The sequence below is a fragment of the Malaclemys terrapin genome, chromosome 1 (assembly GCF_027887155.1).
Source record: "Malaclemys terrapin pileata isolate rMalTer1 chromosome 1, rMalTer1.hap1, whole genome shotgun sequence".
In the NCBI taxonomy this organism is placed as follows: domain Eukaryota; kingdom Metazoa; phylum Chordata; order Testudines; family Emydidae; genus Malaclemys; species Malaclemys terrapin.
The window spans coordinates 193,969,511-193,990,268 of NC_071505.1; the positions used below are offsets into that span (position 1 = coordinate 193,969,511).

Genomic DNA, 20,758 nt, shown 5'->3' on the forward strand with positions numbered 1-20,758 from the left:
TATCCCATATAAGTATTTGTGGGCTAGTTCATGAACCACTGTCTATATCTTCAACCTGCCCATAATGCCTCTTCCCACTCCCTTCCTATAAGTACAAAGCTTATGATCTACTGAGTGTGTTCATCCTATTTGTTTGCATGTATTATTTCTATATATGGAGTTAGGAGAATAAGATATAAACTTGTATCACTGTTGTAAACATAATAAGTGGAGGCCATTAAGGGTGCTCCAGAAACAATCAGTTGTAAATGGCCTTAGTTACTTGAAAGCCTTCCTGTGTACGTGTGGGCCAGCCCAGGAGGAATGGAGACTTGGGGTCTTACAGTGACATGTGACCACGTCACCTGATAATGAAATCCATCTTAAATCTGGTACTTTTCCATTTAGAGAGAGGGGTGGGGACCCAGAGAGACAAAAGATTCCCGCCTTGTGCCAAAGTTATAAAAGGGGGTGGAGCAAGACAAAGGGGCGGCCAGTCATGAGAAAACCCCTGCTTACCACCTGAGATGTCTGCTGGAACTAACAAGGACTGTACCAAGGGAAAGGATTGGGCCCAGACTAGGAAGGAGTCTAGTCTGTGAAAGAAACTTATTGGAACATCTCTGAGTGTGAGATATTCCCTGTAATCAGTTTCTTAATGTATTAGGTTTAGACTTGCATGTTTTTGCTTTATTTTGCTTGGTGACTTACTTTGTTCTGTCTGTTATTACATGAAACCACTTGAATCCTACCTTTTATACTTAATAAAATCACTTGTTTATTAATAAACCCAGAATAAGTGATTAATACCCTGGGGGAGCAAACAGCTGTGCATATCTCTCTATCAGTGTTATAGAGGGCGGACAATTTATGAGTTATAAGTTTATAAGCTTTATACAGAGTAAAACGAATTTATTTGGGGTTTGGATCCCATTGGGATCTGGGTGTTTGGGTTCTGGAGTCAGGTACCTGCTGAGCTGTTTTCAGTTTAGTCTGCAGCAGGCTAGCATGTCTGGCTCAACAAGACAGGGTTCTGGAGTCCCAAGCTGGCAGGGAAAATGGGCTCAGAGGTAATTTCAGCACATCAGGTGACAGTCATAAGGGGGTCTCTGTGATCACACCTGTCACACACAGGATATGGGTGGGAGAGGTTTTTTGACAGGCTCCAAGAGTTTTAAGTGCTATTTTGTAAATGGCTAGAATCTTAATTTTCTTATGGATATTTTGGTGTTGCCACGGGAAGACTCATACATTATAACTGGATGTATTTTCAATGCCTAGAGCTAGCATTAGTTTTTAGTATTCATTATAAACCATCTACGCTGACAATTATATTCTTTACTTAATCTCTTACTTAAGCTGCTTCTTCTATTGGTGTCTACACAGAGGTCTTTGTCACTTTCTAAATACACTGAGTACTTTGTGTTGTTTTCCTGCATTTGCTTTTACCTGACAAAGAAAACTTCTAAGGAAGAAGTTGAAAATAAACTTCCTGTTCATTATGTGATCTGGATCTCTAGAGTAGACTGATCACTTGCTCCTTATTTTTAAGGAGTGTCCCATATTTTGAAGTAAGTCCCTTATTTTTGTATCTAATATCTGGCATAGCTGATACTAAATATATGATGCATTTTTGTCTTGAGTTTCAGCAGTAATCATGCAAAAGATTGTATATAGTGTGATAAAAATGTATGAGTTTATGGGGTATTGCTTGTTTAAAAATAAACTTTGACTATATTTTTCATACAGTTGTCCTTAATCTACCAAAATGTAAATGGTAACTCTACCCTGGGTATGGCAGAGTATGTATTTATAAGGTTACTTATGTGCAAAGTATTATCAGATACCAGGAACACATTGAAATTGCTGTGTTTCTTACTATCTGTCTTGGGTGTTGTTTTTAAATGACTTGGGTGGTTTGGTCTTGGTGTGATCCTAGGGCTGGTTATCTATTGGAGATACCATGTATGTACATGTAAATTATTGGGACACTTACAGTTTAACAACTTTATCCAAAGAGGAACTAAGAGGGTGTGTTTATTTAATATCAAGCACATCTTATTATGTTGTAACCCTGGTCCTTCCTTCCCCCTTACTTTGTTTCTCATCCATTGCTATGTTGTACCTAATTTAAGGCCAGATTCTGCCTAGTCCTTACAAAGATGCAGAAGTGTATTCGTTTTGTCAAGTGGCATTAAACACATTGATCTAAATGTGCTTCTTTCTACGTCTCAGATTCTGCAAATCCTTAGTCATGAGAGTAGTGATTTGGGGGCAATGTATGGAAGGATTTGTAGGGTCTGTTCTCTTTTGCATATGCTTCTTACCAATTCCTTGTTCTTTGTTTAATTCCTTTATTAGGACTTCGAATCCTTCTTCTCTGCCAAGGAAGAAAACATTATTTATTCATTCCTGGGTCTGGCACCTCCTCCAGGTACAAAGGTATGAATTTCTGTTCTTTGCTGAGGCCCATTCATTTTAATTTAGTAAAAGATGGAGGTAGGCCCTGACTCAGCATGTAAAATAATGGACAGTGACAAGTGCTGCAATAAGAAGTTAGTTTGCTGGCACAGGGCTGCAGCAAAGTCTTTTAAGAAAAAAAAAACAACAACAATGCAGGCTTTCCAATAGAAAGTCTTCCAGCCCTCTTTCTTTCACCATGGATTTGTTACAACCTCTTCTGCTACTTTAAAAAAAGCACATATAGTTTGTCATATTCAACTTTGAAACAATACAGCAATCCCTAATTAAATTATGGGTAAAAGCCACACAAACCCCATTGCACAGAGCCCTGAGTGAACAGGCTTTGTATGGGAGAACTATGCAGGGCTAGGATACAGAATCCATTCCCCTATCTGGGTGGATAGCCCCTATCAGGAAATGGGAGACTGACTTTGTTTAATCTGACAGAGGCAGTTGTAGATATTTGGTCCTTACAACCATGGGCCCTTTAACTAGGCCTGTGGTATGCCACAAACCACCCTTCTGCACTGTCCCACATAAAGCTCAAAGCCCAGCTCTGTTGTGCTGGACGTGCTGATTCCCCCTGCACATGGTTTCATAGCTGATCACCCCTTGTCTGTTGAACTGCAGCTGTTCTATGGTGCTGGAGGGAGCATTCCATCCCCCTCACTATTGTGCAGATTGTGTTGATCAAATGGCATTTGTGCACAACACTGATTCATAATTAACTTTTGTTATAATAGGCCAACTCCACCTATAGTAGGGATAGAGATAACAAGGGAATTTCCAAATTTGACCAGAACAGTGGTTATTTGGTCCAATATCCCATCTCTGACATCTTATGCTTCAGAGGAAGCTGCAAGAAACTTTGCAATGGACAATTGTGGAATTAACCTGTACAGAGGGAAAATTTATTCCTAATCTCATCAGTTTGTGGTCATCTTTTGACCTGAAGTGTGAGGATTTATATTCTTCTATTTTTTAATGCTAACTAATGTAATTGTGGATGTTCACCGTATTCATATAAATCACTGTTTTTATGAATCCTTTTTTTCCTTTCTCCTGTGGGGTCCCTGTACATTTCTTCACAATCTTCTCCACTTTTGTCTAACTTAAATAATGTTGTATCCTGTGAAAGTTTTCCCACTACACTGTTCACCCCTTTCCTAGGTCTTAGAGTACTGGTCTTAATACAGGTCCCGGAGGCTCCTCCACTGTTAACGTTTGCTCTGTTATGCAAAGTAGCCATTTATTCTTCTTCTTTTTTTCTTTCTCTTAGCCACTTTCTAAAACATGGCAATGCTTTATCTTTCACATCACAATTCTGTCATTTGCTAATATCCTCTTGTGAGGGACTTCATCAAAGACTTTTGGAAAGTCATAGACTCATAGACTCATAGACATTAAGGTCAGAAGGGACCATTATGATCATCTGGTCTGACCCCCTGCATGCTGCAGGCCGCAAGACCCTTCCCTGGACTCTACCGTTGAAGTCCCCAATCCTGTGTTTTAGTGACTTCAATCGGCTGAGACCCTCCTGCTAGTGATCCCTGCCCCATGCTGCGGAGGAAGGCGAAAAACCTCCAGAGGCTCAGCCAATCTACCCTGGAGGAAAATTCCTTCCCGACCCCAAATATGGCGATCAGTAATACCCCGAGCATATAGGCAAGAGTCTCTAGCCTGACCCTTGTTGGCCATTATGCTGTTCATGTACCATTGCTTGGTTTTCCTTGGCTACTATGTTTTATCATTAAACCATTCCCTCCATAAACTTATCCAACTTAATCTTAAAACCAGACAGGTCCGTCGCCCCCACCGTTTCCCTCGGAAGGCCGTTCCAATATTTCACCCCTCTGATGGTCAGAAACCTTCGTCTAATTTCAAGCCTAAACTTCCCCCCGGCCAGTTTGTATCCATTTGTTCTCGTGTCCACATTAGTACTAAACTGGAATAATTCCTCTCCCTCCCTTGTATTAACCCCTCTGATATATTTAAAGATAGCAATCATATCCCCCCTCAGCCTTCGCTTTGTCAGACTAAACAACCCAAGCTCCTCTAATCTCTTTTCATACGACAGGTTTTCCATTCCTCTGATCATCTTAGTCGCCCTTCTCTGCACCCGTTCCAGTTTGAGTTCATCTTTTTTAAACATTGGAGACCAGAACTGCACACAGTACTCCAAATGAGGTCTCACCAGCGCCTTATACAACGGAAGCAGGACCTCCCTATCTCTACTAGATATACCTCGCCTAATACATCCCAAGACCGCATTGGCTTTTTTCACCGCCACGTCACATTGCCGACTCATAGTCATCCTGCGGTCCACAAGGACCCCTAGGTCCTTCTCCTCTTCCGTTACTTCTAACCAATGCGTCCCCATCTTGTAACTAAAATTGTTATTATTCGTCCCCAAGTGCATCACCTTACACTTTTTACTATTAAATTTCATCCTATTTCTGATACTCCAATTTACAAGCTCATTCAAGTCTCCCTGCAGAGTATCCCTATCCTCCTCCGAGTTTGCAACTCCTCCCACCTTCGTATCATCCGCAAACTTTATCAGCCCACTCTTGCAATCGGTCCCGAGGTCAGTTATAAATAGATTAAATAAGATGGGTCCCAAAACCGAACCTTGAGGCACTCCACTAGTAACCTCCCTCCAACCCGACAATTCACCCTTTAATACGACCCTCTGCATTCTCCCCATTAACCAATTCCCTATCCACCTTTGGATTTTCATATCGATCCCCATGTTTTTCATTTTAACCAATAGTTCCTCATGGGGTACTGTATCAAACGCTTTACTGAAATCCAGGTATATTAGGTCCACCGCATTTCCCTTATCTAATAAGTCCGTTACTTTCTCAAAGAAGGAGATCAGATTCGTTAGGCACGATCTGCCCTTCGTAAAACCATGCTGTAATTTATCGCATTTGCCATTAACTTCAAGGTCCTCAACTAGTTTCTCTTTCAGAATCTTCTCCAGCACCTTGCACACTACTGATGTTAAACTAACAGGCCTATAGTTACCCGGGTCACTTTTTTTCCCTTTCTTGAAAATAGGAACCACATTGGCTATTCTCCAGTCTAACGGGACTACCCCCGAGTTTACAGATTCATTAAATATAGTCGCTAATGGGCCTGCTATTTCCTGCGCCAATTCCTTCAATATTCTCGGATGAAGATCGTCCGGTCCACCCGACTTAGTCCCATTAAGGCGTTCTAGTTTTGTTTCTACCTCGGATGCGGTAATCCCCCATCCCGTATGCCCCTCTGTAACGGTGCTAGTATCCCTAATACCTTCATTGGCCTCATTAAACACCGATGCAAAATATTCATTGAGATATTGCGCCATGCCTAGATTATCTTTAATCTCCTCTCCGGGTATAGTCTTCAGCGGTCCCACTTCTTCTTTCTTTGCTTTCTTCCTATTTATATGGCTGTAAAACCTCTTACTATTACTTTTAATTCCCCTCGCTAAGTCCAACTCTTCCCGGCCTTTGGCCTTTCTCACTCTATCTCTACATTCTCTGACTTCACTAAGGTAAGTTTCCTTACTGATCCCTCCCCTCTTCCACTCTTTGTACGCTTTCTGTTTTTTCCTAATCGCCCCTTTCAGCCGGTAGCTCATCCAGCTCGGTCTAAGTCTCTTGCTTAGTAATCTTTTTCCCTTTTTGGGGATACAGGCCTCTGACAGCTCTTGCATCTTTAACTTAAAGTAATCCCAGGCTTCTTCTGCCTTTAGGTCCCTTAATACGTTTGCCCAATCCACTTCCCTTACCAGTCCCCTTAATTTGTTAAAATTGGCCTTTTCAAAATTATAAACCCTAGTCTTTGACTTAATTCTGGTACTCTTTCCATTTAGTTTAAAACTAATTAGCTCATGATCACTGGAGCCCAAGTTGTCCCCCACTACCACTTCCTCAACAAGGTCCTCACTACTTACCAGAATCAAATCTAAAATGGCCTCCCCCCTCGTCGGCTCAGCTACCACTTGATAAAGGAATTGATCCGCAAGCACATCTAGGAACATCTGAGCCCTATTATTGCTACTAGCGTTTGTTCCCCAATCTATATCCGGGAAGTTAAAGTCCCCCATAATTACACAGTTTCTATTAGTATTTACCTCCCTTAATACATTAAACAATTCCTTATCCATATCCTGGGTCGATCCCGGCGGTCTATAGCACACCCCAAGCACTATCCCCGGAGAGGCTCTAGTAGTACTTTTACCCAGCTTGAGTATCGCCCAGACGGACTCTGTGTTATCGATTCCATCCACTATTATTTCTTTACAGCTTATTTCACTATTGACATACAATGCCACCCCCCCACCTTTACCTTTATCCCGGTCTTTCCTAAACAGCGCATACCCCTCCATACCTGCGTTCCAGTCGTGACCGCCATTCCACCACGTTTCAGTTATTCCTACGATATCCGGTTTCAATTCTCGGACCAAGAGCTCCAATTCCTCCATTTTATTACCTAGGCTTCTCGCATTGGTGTACAAACAGCCTAATGTATGTCGTTTAGCCTGTCTCCCATTACTAGCACTGTATGTTGCGGGCCTCTTTGTGTTCGTCCCCCCTGTCCCTCCTATGTCCAATCTCATCTCCCCGGCTATGTCTCCTCTTATTACACTCAGCTTTTCAATACTGGAAACTGGCGTGGAGATTAACTGTGCATCTCCCAACCATCTCCCCAAACTTCCTAGTTTAAAGCTCTTTTGATAAGATGAGCCAGCCTCCCTCCCAGAAGTCTATTTCCTTCCCTACTCAGGTGAAGCCCATCTCGCGAGAACAGGTGTCTGTCCCCGAAAGCCTCCCAGTGGCCATACATCCCAAAGCCCTCCTTATAGCACCACTCCCTTAGCCAACTATTTATCCTCACAATCCTATCAGCCCTTTGCTGCCCTTCCCTCGGAACAGGCAGAATCCCACTAAAGATAACCTGAGCCTCTATCTCCTTGAGAGTCTTCCCCAGCCTGGCATAATCTCCCTTGATTCTCTCTAACGAGAACCTAGCCGTGTCATTCGTTCCTACATGAAGGATTATCAAGGGGTTCTTACCTGCTCCTTTTAGGATCCTTTTCAACCGCAGGTCCACATCGCGTATCTTTGCACCCGGTAGACAGCACACCCTTCTGTTCTCCGGGTCCGCCCTGGTCACAGGCCTGTCCAATCTCCTCAGTAAAGAGTCTCCAATTACATACACCTGCCGTCGCCTGGCAACAGTGCGATCTAGTAATCTAGTCTCCGATCCCTCTAGTCCTGACCTGTGTCTGCTCCTATCTTCCCTTATGCTCCCCCTTATGCCTTCCTGTATCCTCTGGTGGCCCATAATTGGTGCTGTCTCCATCAACTCCTCCCCCCTCTCTCTCGGACTAGCAGCTCTTCTCTTCTTCCTCACCCTCCCACCTTCAGTCACCACCTGCTGCCCCTCTACCTCGTTCTCCAAACACTCAAACCTATTCCTGAGTTCTATTCCCCCCTCACTGGCCCTCCTAAAGTCCATATACACTATCTCTATCAGTTCTCCTCTATTCGCTATATTTTGTTGACATGCTGATATATTCTAGCATAATAGAGAGGCATGCTATTTTTTCCTTTACAGAAGCTGTGCTGGCTTGTCCCTAACATGTCATGTTCATCTACGGGGCTTATAACTCTGTCTTTTATTATGCTCAAATGTGATCAAATCTAAATATTGCCATCTTTCTCATGGCAGACATGGATATAATGAATCAAGAGAGGGGTGAGACATAGTCGGAGCACAAGATTGGTAGCAATACACGCCTTTATTCTAACATAGCCTAGTGGCTAAAACACTGAAGTAGAATTCAAAAGACCTGGATTCTAGTCCTTGTTCTGCTTGGTGACCCTCGTCACCTTTTTGAGCCTCTTTCTGTGTCTGTAAATATGGAGATAATGATACTTATCTCCTTTGTAAAGAGCTTTGAGAGCTACAAATGAAAAGTTATGTAAGTCACATACATAAAACAAAGGCATTACTACTATTAATTTTGTCTTTGCTGCTGACTCCCTGGGTGACCTCGGGACAATCCTTTAAACTTTCTGCTTCAGTTTCCCACCTATATCCCAGGAATATCAACACTTATTTGTCTATCTCTGAGGAGTCTTATGAGAAATAATTTAGTGAATGTTCATAGGGCACTTAGGGGATTAAAGAAGCTACATGTGCTACATATCATCATCATCAAAATGTTGTGAATCAATAGGATTAAGAAAATTGTATTTCTCCTGTTTTCTCACTTCATACACCATCCATTCTTCATGCATTGCTCAGCTAGGTACCTATCTCATAGAACTGGAAGGGACCTTGAAAGGTCATCGAGTCCAGTCCCCTGCCTTTTTTCTGTGGAGAAAAGTACTTTATTTTTCCCCTTAAAGAGTTCACCCATTCTTAGCCTACATCCAAGGCTATTAAAATGTCCAGTCAGTGACAGTGCCACAAATGTTGAAAACAATATGCTTAGGACATGTTGCCAGAAAAGCAACCTTTTGGTGCTATTAGTAACAAGCAAGAATGGTTTCTACTGATTTATCTGCTGTACCAAGGTGCTAGCTTTCAGATCTGGAGATGGAGTTGCTGACAGAACAAGGAGTAATGGTCTCAAGTTGCAGTGGGGGAGGTTTAGGTTGGATATTAGGAAAAACGTTTTCACTAGGATAGTGGTGAAGTACTGGAATGGGTTACCTAGGGAGGTGGTGGAATCTCCTTCCTTAGAGATTTTTAAGGTCAGGCTTGACAGAGCCCTGGCTGGGATGATTTAGTTGGTCTTGGTCCTGCTTTGAGCAGGGGTTTGGACTAGATGACCTCCTGAGGTCCCTTCCAACCCTGATATTCTATGATTCTATAAAGTATCAGAGGGATAGCCGTGTTAGTCTGAATGCCTTACAGCACTTAAAAAAAAAATGAAAACATGGAACTATCTTTAGATCTAGCACCATTTAAAATCTGCATCTGAATTTGAGAGAGATCTATAGATCAGGACAAACACCTACTTTTAGCGTTTATTGCTGAGTATTTCTCAGCATCTTCATTGGAGGCCAGAGTGGTTATAGCTTGTCATATAAATGACCTCATTGTGCTGTTGCTGCTTTTCTTTCACCTGGCTGTCAATTCAACCCTCGTGTGAAATGTAATGGGAGTATGGTGAAACCGATGGCCAGTGGTATGAATTTGGAGATGCATGGTGAATTTAGAAGGGTGGTGGTGGTAATGGCAGTTCTTTAAACAATATTTCCCAGTAAATCTCTTCTTGTCTCAGGAACTTACTAGTACACAGAGATCATTTTTTAAAATCATAACATGGAAAATTTATGAAGTCAATAAGTCAGTTAGTGTGCTTCTCCCACACAGTATCTCTCCTCACTGAGGCTTTAGGACAATTAGCATGAAGCTGGTATGCTGCTTTTCATGCTGATCAGTATTGTCTGACAAGCCCTGCCTATCTGTGGTATCCACCAGTTGTCTCTCATTTTACATGTAGATTGTAAGCTTGGGGCAGGGACAGTCTTTTTGTTCTGTTTGTACAGCGCCTAGCACAGTGGGGCCCTGCTCCATGATTGGGGTCCCCAGGTGCTACTACAATACAAAGAATTAATAATATTGATACATGTTTTTACAGCACTTGTAGGCCCTTATCCAGCAAAGCATTTAAATGTGTGCTTACCTTTAAGTACACAAGGAGTTCTGCTGAACTCAACGAGATCACACTTGTGCTTACCATTAAGTATTTGCATAAGTCTTTGCAGGGTCAAAAAAAACACTTGATTTTTTTTCTAAGTGCTGAGCATATTATCATTTCCAATGGGTTTGTTAGCCCCAAACTTACATGACATTGCAAAGAGCCAGATTACTTATTGATTTATACCAGGTATAATTCAATCTGCCACTACATGTCTAGTCTTCCAAAACCGTTATTACATCTCCTACGGTATCATTTAACATGGATGAGTAATACAATTTTATACCCCTCTGGAGAGAAGGAGTTTGTGTGTTTATAAGCTCTTTAATCTATTTATGTGCGCTGAAGGAACACCTGATCTTAAACCTGGTCTATTTTAATCCTAACTTCCAAACAAAAAAGAGTGTATCATTTCAGGTCTGAATGCAGGGGATGGCTGTACTTTTAGGGCCTGATCCAAAGGTCATACAAGTCAGTGGCAGATTTTCCACTAACTTCAGTGGGCTTTGGATCAGGCCCCCAGTGTAGATGGTGGGGCTTAGGCATATGAATCTGAGCCATGCCCAATAACGGTTGTAACCCTAGTGATTTAGGCTCACATACCTCAGTCTCTGGTATCACCAGGGTGGTGAGGTAAGGCTGGAGAGAGATCTTCCTGCTGCCCCTTCCCCTTCCATACTTGTACGGAATGTGAGACTGAATGGCTATGTAAGAAGTCTGGCTGAATTTGGCAAAGGTGGGAGTGGCATTTCTGTTTTCAACTTTCTTTATCAGTCTTTGTTAATGCGCATGGAAAGGTAATCATGCGGTGCTGAGCAAGCTTAAAAACAACCAACCCCCCACTCCAGCCCCCCAAACCTAGATGGGTTCTTATGAAATAATTAGGTGAGATAAAGTAAAGAAAAAGGAACCATCCATCAGAAAAGCACTCACAATGTAATGCCTAACTGGTAGATTAATTTGTAGTGGGTACAGATTAGCTGACAGTTTTTTACAGATTTAACCCCCAGTATGCTCCTGGTTTTGAAAATATTTCTATTTCTTGCATATCATCCAAGCTACTGTTTTTATAAAGGGAACCCATTTTTCAAAGAAGTCAAGAGGTTGTTTCTGGGAATGTTTATTTTGAGACAAATTTAAAACAACGGCTCTGTGTGTTCAGAAGTATAGTGACAAGTTTCAGAGTAACAGCCGTGTTAGTCTGTATCCGCAAAAAGAAGAACAGGAGTACTTGTGGCACCTTAGAGACTAACAAATTTATTAGAGCATAAGCTTTCGTGGACTACAGCCCACTTCTTCGGATGCATATAGAATGGAACATATAATGAGGAGATATATATACACACATACAGAGAGCATAAACAGGTGGGAGTTGTCTTACCAACTCTGAGAGGCCAATTAATTAAGAGAAAAAAAAACTTTTGAAGTGATAATCAAGCTAGCCGAGTACAGACAGTGTGATAAGAAGTGTGAGAGTACTTACAAGGGGAGATAGAGTTAACGTTTGTAATGGCTCAGCCATTCCCAGTCCTTATTCAAACCGGAGTTGATTGTGTCTAGTTTGCATATCAATTCTAGCTCTGCAGTCTCTCTTTGGAGTCTGTTTTTGAAGTTTTTCTGTTGTAATATAGCCACCCGCAGGTCTGTCACTGAATGACCAGACAGGTTAAAGTGTTCTCCCACTGGTTTTTGAGTATTTTGATTCCTGATGTCAGATTTGTGTCCATTAATTCTTTTGCGTAGAGACTGTCCGGTTTGGCCAATGTACATGGCAGAGGGGCATTGCTGGCACAGAAGTATAGTGTGATTGATCCCTTGTTCTTTTTCTCAAATGTTACAGGAGAGGCATCCTGTTCATGAGAAGACTGTTACTTAAATTAAATTAAGTTAGCAAGCAGTGTATTGTACCATCATGGCTTCAGAGTAATTAGACAGGTTTGAATGCTGACAGTGGGTTATTTGTTGTGGGGAGATAATGGGTTATCCTTGTCTACTGCTATTTAGCAAAAATAGATTATAGCTTACATCTCCCAGAACTCCAGAAAGCAGATAGCTCTCCACTAGACTATTCCTTTCTGCAGTTGTTCTAGGAATTCAATGGAGCGATGCTGATTTACAGCAGATGAGAATCTGGACGCGTATGTGTTACTCATCTCTAAATCCTTTTTGTTTTTGCTGTGCTGATTTTGAGGTTTAGTCCCATATATACTTTAGTAAATGGAGAATTCTCCCTTTAAAGCATCTCTGAATGTGAAATTGAAAAAGAGAAAATGTGCACTCTTAAGGTAGCTGTATAGTTTACTGATAGATGTGTTTTATTGACAAGAAAAAGATTAATCAGATTGCAGAAATGTTGCTTAATTTTAAATGAACAAAAACTATTTGAGGTGCTTTGAAATGGTAGATCCATGAATCGGTTCCAAATAGCTTTATTTCAGTATGACTTTCTATAGTCATCATTCATATATTTTTGAGTCAGTTTCTCTCATACATCATACAAAACTAAATTCTGCCCTTGGTAGTAGATGTGCACATCTCAGTGAAGGTGTGTGTGTATGTATTTGGTGATAAAATATTACTATCAGTCTAATTCTCCTAACCACTCCTTTAAGCTTGTATTTTGGGTAAGTGTCCTGTTAGCCTGGGATAGTTTGTATGGTGGTATATTTTTATGGATATTTTATCCTCGTTTCTTATTTTAAATATTTATAAAAAGCCATTAATGCCAGTGAGGAAAGGGGCATAAGAAATCTAAAGGCAAAAAAAATTTTTTTTTTAAAGTCTATGCTCAATAAGAGCTATGTCTTTTAATTTTATGAGTCACTACAAAAAAGTGTCCCTAAAGAAAACGGTCATTCGCATAAGCAAAATGATAAATGCAATATTTTGCAAGAGAATTTCAACAAATTTATAAAACTTCTTGTAATAGTAGAATTCTGTTTTTAAGGTTAAGAGCACCATTTTTATTCTAGAATTCCTTGGTTAGTTTGCCTGGCCAAAAGCCAGAAGTGTAAAGGGCACAGTAAGCAACAAATGGCTCTTGGAATGCCCCTTTAATAATAATAATACTATCAGTATAAAGAGGTTCTGAGTCAGTTGCCAAAATGTGTCATGCTGGTAGACATCTTTAAACATTATTTTTCTTAGCACCTGCTTGCTCTTTCTCCAACTTTGTTCTGTAGATTTATTCAGGTTCTCATATATTGTTCATTTTCCCTGATTCAGGAGGCAAAAACTGCTGAAGAGACATCAAACCTTCCAAACGGTGAAGTTTCGGGTGAAGAGCACAAAGTTGTGGAAGTAATAACTGAGTATTTTGTTCACCCTCAGAAGTCCACTTTCACCCATTCCAATCATCCAGCATGTTCTATTCCCCCCGAGTCCCAGTCCAACAAAACCTTTAAACAACATGCTGAACTTTAAGAATTTGAATAGTTCTATTGAATTCACAAGGCTTGTGGTCCTTTCGCCTAACAGCAGAGCTAGAGATTTTTTTGTTTTGTTTTTAAAAAGGAACAGACAAATAATTCCTTAGGGCCTATTCACATACTTAAAAAAGAGGCTCCTTTTGTCTTAAAGGGAGTGAGTACACTGATGCACCCACGGTTTATGTATGGATGAGTGTGATCTTGCACAGCTCACATAAACTTGCGTCAGCACTAAAAATGAAGAACTCTGTACTAGCTGCTTGTTTATTTCCCTGGAAAGAAATAAGTCAGATAGCCCAATGTCTGAATAAATGAGGGCAACTATATAGTGGTTACTTGGTGGCTTTGAACAGTGAGTGTCTGAGAGAGCACATAAGCAATCAGTTTTGTACATCTATTGTCTTTCTTACCCCCTCTGTAAGTGCCTGATGTTCTCTCTGCTGTGCTTTTCCTTTGTTGTCAGGAGACTGAAAAGTCTGAAGTAACTGAAGAAAATGAGGCACACACAGAGGACAATGTAGATGCAGTCGCTAATTCTATTGAACTGCCATCAGAAGAGCAACAGGTAATTTTCTCTTTTCTCTGGGAGTTTAATCCACATCTGGGCTAAATTCATTAAATTCAGACATCTCCATATAAATCTTTAAATTCCTCAGCATGAATTTCAGGGTGGTGCTGGCTATATGTTGATCTAAAAATGACCATAAGCGTCGTTTGTGTGCATTCTTCTTCAAGTTCACAAAAATCATGGGAAACGTATGTAAATACGGGTGAGCTTTGCTCTGGGCCTTGACTAACAATAGCTGTCCTTTAGTTAACAGCTTCTCCCGCCACTTATAAACATGCACATTTTTTAAGCTCACCTACAACTAAACTCTAGTATGAGAAATAATCAGGAAACTAGAAGCTCAATCACTGTCTATACTAGAGAGAAAAGTTGTTGCCATCAATGGTTCAGGCACTGGAGGTGCTTATAAAACCCTGTTATCCCCATACAAAAGTGCTCCTAATGTTGCACAAGCATTGCCAGTACCACTGCGAGTGCATTGCCTTGGTTCAAGCCTTATTGATTCTCAGACTTTAAGGTCAGAAGGGACCATCATGATGATTAAGTCTGACCTAGATTCATAGATTATAGGACTGGAAGGGACCTCGAGAGGTCATCGAGTCCAGTCCCCTGCTCGCATGGCAGGACCAAATACTGTCTAGACCATCCCTGATAGACATTTATCTAACCTACTCTTAAATATCTCCAGAGACGGAGATTCCACAACCTCCCTAGGCAATTTGTTCCAGTGTTTAACCACCCTGACAGTTAGGAACTTTTTCCTAATGTCCAACCTAGACCTCCCTTGCTGCAGTTTAAACCCATTGTTTCTGGTTCTATCCTTAGAGGCTAAGGTGAACAAGTTCTCTCCCTCCTCCTTATGACACCCTTTTAGATACCTGAAAACTGCTATCATGTCCCCTCTCAGTCTTCTCTTTTCCAAACTAAACAAACCCAGTTCTTTCAGCCTTCCTTCATAGGTCATGTTCTCAAGACCTTTAATCATTCTTGTTGCTCTTCTTTGGACCCTTTCCAATTTCTCCACATCTTTTTTAAAATGCGGCGCCCAGAACTGGACACAATACTCCAGCTGAGGCCTAACCAGAGCAGAGTAGAGCGGAAGAATGACTTCTCGTGTCTTGCTCACAACACACCTGTTAATGCATCCCAGAATCATGTTTGCTTTTTTTGCAACAGCATCACACTGTTGACTCATATTTAGCTTGTGGTCCACTATAACCCCTAGATCCCTTTCTGCCGTACTCCTTCCTAGACAGTCTTTTCCCATTCTGTATGTGTGAAATTGATTTTTCCTTCCTAAGTGGAGCACTTTGCATTTGTCTTTGTTAAACTTCATCCTGTTTAACTCAGACCATTTTTCCAATTTGTCCAGATCATTTTGAATTATGACCCTGTCCTCCAAAGTAGTTGCAATCCCTCCCAGTTTGGTATCATCCGCAAACTTAATAAGTGTACTTTCTATGCCAATATCTAAGTCGTTGATGAAGATATTGAACAGAGCCGGTCCCAAAACAGACCCCTGCGGAACCCCACTCGTTACGCCTTTCCAGCAGGATTGGGAACCATTAATAACAACTCTCTGAGTATGGTTATCCAGCCAGTTATGCACCCACCTTATAGTAGCCCCATCTAATTTGTATTTGCCTAGTTTATCGATAAGAATATCATGCGAGACCGTATCAAATGCCTTACTAAAGTCTAGGTATACCACATCCACCGCTTCACCCTTATCCACAAGGCTCGTTATCCTATCAAAGAAAGCTATCAGATTGGTTTGACATGATTTGTTCTTCACAAATCCATGCTGGCTGTTCCCTATCACCTTACCACCTTCCAAGTGTTTGCAGATGATTTCCTTAATTACTTGCTCCATTATCTTCCCTGGCACAGAAGTTAAACTAACTGGTCTGTAGTTACCTGGGTTGTTTTTATTTCCCTTTTTATAGATGGGCACTATATTTGCCCTTTTCCAGTCTTCTGGAATCTCTCCCATCTCCCATGACTTTCCAAAGATAATAGCTAGAGGCTCAGATACCTCCTCTATTAGCTCCTTGAGTATTCTAGGATGCATTTCATCAGGCCCGGGTGACTTGCAGGCATCTAACTTTTCTAAGTGATTTTTAACTTGTTCTTTTTTTATTTTATCTGCTAAACCTACCCCCTTCCCATTAGCATTCACTATGTTAGGCATTCCTTCAGACTTCTCGGTGAAGACCGAAACAAAGAAGTCATTAAGCATCTCTGCCATTTCCAAGTTTCCTGTTACTGTTTCTCCCTCTTCACTAAGCAGTGGGCCTACCCTGTCTTTGGTCTTCCTCTTGCTTCTAATGTATTGATAAAAAGTCTTCTTGTTTCCTTTTATTCCCGTAGCTAGTTTGAGCTCATTTTGTGCCTTTGCCTTTCTAATCTTGCCCCTGCATTCCTGTGTTGTTTGCCTATATTCATCCTTTGTAATCTGTCCTAGTTTCCATTTTTTATATGACTCCTTTTTATTTTTTAGATCGTGCAAGATCTCGTGGTTAAGCCAAGGTGGTCTTTTGCCACATTTTCTATCTTTCCTAACCAGCGGAATAGCTTGCTTTTGGGCCCTTAATAGTGTCCCTTTGAAAAACTGCCAACTCTCCTCAGTTGTTTTTCCCCTCAGTCTTGATTCCCATGGGACCTTACCTATCAGCTCTCTGAGCTTCCCAAAATCTGCCTTCCTGAAATCCATTGTCTCTATTTTGCTCTTCTCCCTTCTACCCTTCCTTAGAATTGCAAACTCTATGATTTCATGATCACTTTCACCCAGGCTGCCTTCTACTTTCACATTCTCAACGAGTTCCTCCCTATTTGTTAAAATCAAGTCTAGAACAGCTTCCCCCCTAGTAGCTTTTTCAACCTTCTGAAATAAAAAGTTGTCTCCAATGCAGTCCAAAAATTTGTTGGATAGTCTGTGCCCCGCTGTGTTATTTTCCCAACATATATCCGGATAGTTGAAGTCCCCCATCACCACCAAATCTTGGGCTTTGGATGATTTTGTTAGTTGCTTGAAAAAAGCCTCATCCACCTCTTCCACCTGGTTAGGTGGCCTGTAGTAGACTCCTAGCATGACATCTCCCTTGTTTTTTGCCCCTTTTAGCCTAACCCAGAGACTCTCAACACTTCCGTCTCCTATGTCCATCTCTACCTCAGTCCAAGTGTGTACATTTTTAATATATAAGGCAACACCTCCTCCCTTTTTCCCCTGTCTATCCTTCCTGAGCAAGCTGTACCCATCCAAACCAACATTCCAATCATGTGTATTATCTCACCAAGTTTCAGTGATGCCAACAATGTCATAGTTGTATTTATTTATTAGCACTTCCAGTTCTTCCTGCTTATTCCCCATACTTCTCGACCTCTTGCACATTGCAGGCTACTTCTCTTGTAATAGAAATTACTCACTCCTGTAATAGACTCCTAACCTCTGGCTGAGTAATGAAGTTCTCAAAGCATGATTTAAAGACTTCAGGTTACAGAAAATTCACCATTTACACCAGTTTAAACCTGCAAGTGACCTATGCCCCATGCTCCAGAGGAAGACGAAACCCCCCCAGGGACTCAGCCAATCTGACCTGGGGAAAAATTCCTTCCTGACCCCAAATATGGCAATCAGTTAGACACTGAGCATGTGGACACCCACCAGCCAGACACCTGGGAAAGAATTTTCTGTAGTAATTCAGAACCCTCCCCGTCTAGTGTCCCATCACCAGCTGCTCTGGATTTTTGCCATTGCCAGTCACTGATAGGCCACATGCCATCATAGGCAGGCCCATCATACCATTTTGGAAACCAGGAAAACATTTTGAAGCACTTAGAGGAGAGGAATGTGATCAGGAACAGTCAACATGGATTCACCAAGGGCAAGTCATGCCTGACCAACCTGATTGACTTCTATGATGAGATAACTGGCTCTGTGGATATGGGGAAAGCAGTGGACATGATATATCTTAACTTTAGCAAAGCTTTTGATACGGTCTCCCACAGTATTCTTGCCAGCAAGTTAAAAAAGTATGTATTGGATGAATGGACTATAAGGTGGATAGAAAGCTGGCTAGATTGTTGGGCTCAACGGGTAGTGATCAACAGCTCAATGTCTAGTTGGCAGCCGGTATCAAGCGGAGTGCCCCAGGGGTTGGTCCTGGGACCGGTTTTGTTCAAAATCTTTATTAATGATGAGGATGATGGGATGGATTGCACCCTCAGCAAGTTCGCAGATGACACTAAGCTGGGGGGAGACGTAGATATGCTGGAGGGCAGGGATAGGATCCAGAGTGACCTAGACAAATTGGAGGACTGGGCCAAAAGAAATCTGATGAGGTTCAACAAGGAGAAGTGCAGAGTCCTGCACTTAGGACTGAAGAATCCCATGCACCTCTACAGACAGGGGACCAACTGGCTAAGCAGCAGTTCTGCAGAAAAAGACCTGGGGATTACAGTGGATGAGAAGCTGGATATGAGTCAGCAGCGTGCCCTTGTTGCCAAGAAGGCTAACAGCATATTGGGCTGCATTAGTAGGAGCACTGCCAGCAGATCAAAGGAAGTGATTATTCCCCTTTATTCGGCACTGGTGAGGCCACATCTGGAGTATTGCATCCAGTTTTGGACCCCCCACTACAGAAAGGATGTGGATAGATTGGAGAGAGTCCAGTGCTCCCCTTGGGAGGCTGTTCCAGAACTTCACACCTTTGTTAGAAACCTTCGCCTAATTTCAAGCCTAAACTTGTTGATGGCCAGTTTATATCCATATGTTCTTGTGTCCACACTGGCGCTTAACTTAAATAGCTCCTCTCCCTCCTTAGTATTTATCCCTTTGATGTATTTATAGGGAGCAGTCATATCTCCCCTCAGCCTTCTTTTGGTTAAGCTAAACAAGCCAAGTTCTTTGAGTCACCTCTCATAAGGTAGGTTTTCCATTCCTCGGATCATCCTAGTAGCCCTTCTCTGCACTTGTTCCAGTTTGAATTAATCTTTCTTAATCATGCAGACCAGCATTGCACGTAGTATTCCAGATGAGGTCTCACCAGTGCCTTGTATAATGGTATTAACACTTCCCTGTCTCGACTGGAAATATCTCAACTGATGCATCCTAGGACTGCATTAGCCTTTTTCATGACCGCATCCAACTGATGGCTCATAGTCATCCTGTGTTCAACCAATTACCCAGGTCTTTCTCCTCTTCTGATGCTTTCAACGGATAAGTCCCCAGCTTATAGCAAAAATTACATAAGAACATAAGAATAGCCCTACTGGGTCAGACCAAAGGTCCATCTAGCCCAGTATCTTGTCTTCCAACAGGGGCCAGTGCCAGGTGCTCCAGAGGGAATGAACAGAATAGGTAATCATCAAGTGATCCATCCCCTGTCACTCATTCCCAGCTTCTGGCAAACAGAGGTTAGGGACACCTAATTCTTGTTGTTAGTCCCTAAGTGCATGATCTTGCACTTTGCACTATTAAATTTCATCCTATTTCTATTACTCCAGTTTACAAGGTCAACCAGATCTTCTTGAATGATATTCTGGTCATCTTCTGTATTGGCAATACCTCCCAACTTTGTGTCATTTGCACCTTTTATTAGCACACTCCCACTTTTTGTGCCAGGATCAGTGATAAAAATGTTACATAAGATTGGTCCCAAGTCTGATCTCTGGGGAACTCCACTAATAACCTCCTTCCAGCCTGACAATTCACCTTTCAGGTTGACCTGTTGTAGTCCCCCCTGTAACCGGTACTTTATCCACCTTTTAGTTCTCATATTAATCCCCATCTTCTCTAATTTAACTAATAATATCCCATGTGGAACTGTATCAAATGCCTTCCTGAAATCCAGGTAGATTAGATCTACTGCATTTCCTTTGTCTAAAAAATCAGTTATCTTCTCAAAGAAGGAGATCAGGTTGGTCTGGAATGATCTACCTTTTATAAACCATGTTGTATTTTATCCCAATTACCATTCACCTTTATGTCCTTACCTACTTTTCTTTCAAAATTTGTTCCAAGACCTTGCATACAATTGAGGTCAAACTAACAGGCCTGTAGTTTCCTGGATCACATTTTTTCCCTTTCTTAAAAATAGGAACTATATTAGCCATTCTCCAGTCTTAGGGTACGACCCCCGAGTTTACAGATTCATTAAAAATCATAGCTATTGGGCTTGCAATTGCATGTGCTAGTTCCTTTAGTATTCTTGGATGGAGATTACCTGGGCCCCCCCGATTTAGTCCCACTAAACTGTTTGAGTTTGACTTCCATCTCTAATTTCTACCTCCATATCCTCGTTCCCATTAGCCACCCTGCCATTGCCCCTATGCTCTTCATTAGCCTCATTAAAAACTGAGGCAAAGTATTTGTTTAGGTGTTGGGCCGTGCCTAGTTAATCTTTAATCTCCACCCCATCATCAGTGTTTAGCAGTTCCACTCCTTCTTTCCTAGTTTTCTTCTTATTTGTATGGCTTAGAATGTTTTACTATTGGTTTTAATTCCCTTTGTAAGGTCCCACTCTGCTTGGCTTTGGGCAGTTCTCACTTTATCCCAGCGCTTTCTGACAAGCAGCAGCTTTCCTTGCTGATCCCTCCCATCTTTCATTC

The 20,758-nt window shown here is 41.6% G+C and overlaps 1 protein-coding gene across 1 annotated transcript in view; it reads left to right on the forward strand.

Moving 5' to 3' along the window:
- Positions 1–20,758, forward strand: part of LOC128848935 (beta-1,3-galactosyltransferase 5-like) — a 99,163-nt gene that overhangs the window by 21,160 nt on the left and 57,245 nt on the right. Inside the window, exons 3-5 of the mRNA XM_054049259.1 lie at positions 2,341–2,421; positions 13,379–13,453; positions 14,045–14,146. Coding sequence (XP_053905234.1) covers positions 2,341–2,421; positions 13,379–13,453; positions 14,045–14,146 — 258 coding nt within the window. The remainder of the gene's footprint in view (positions 1–2,340; positions 2,422–13,378; positions 13,454–14,044; positions 14,147–20,758) is intronic.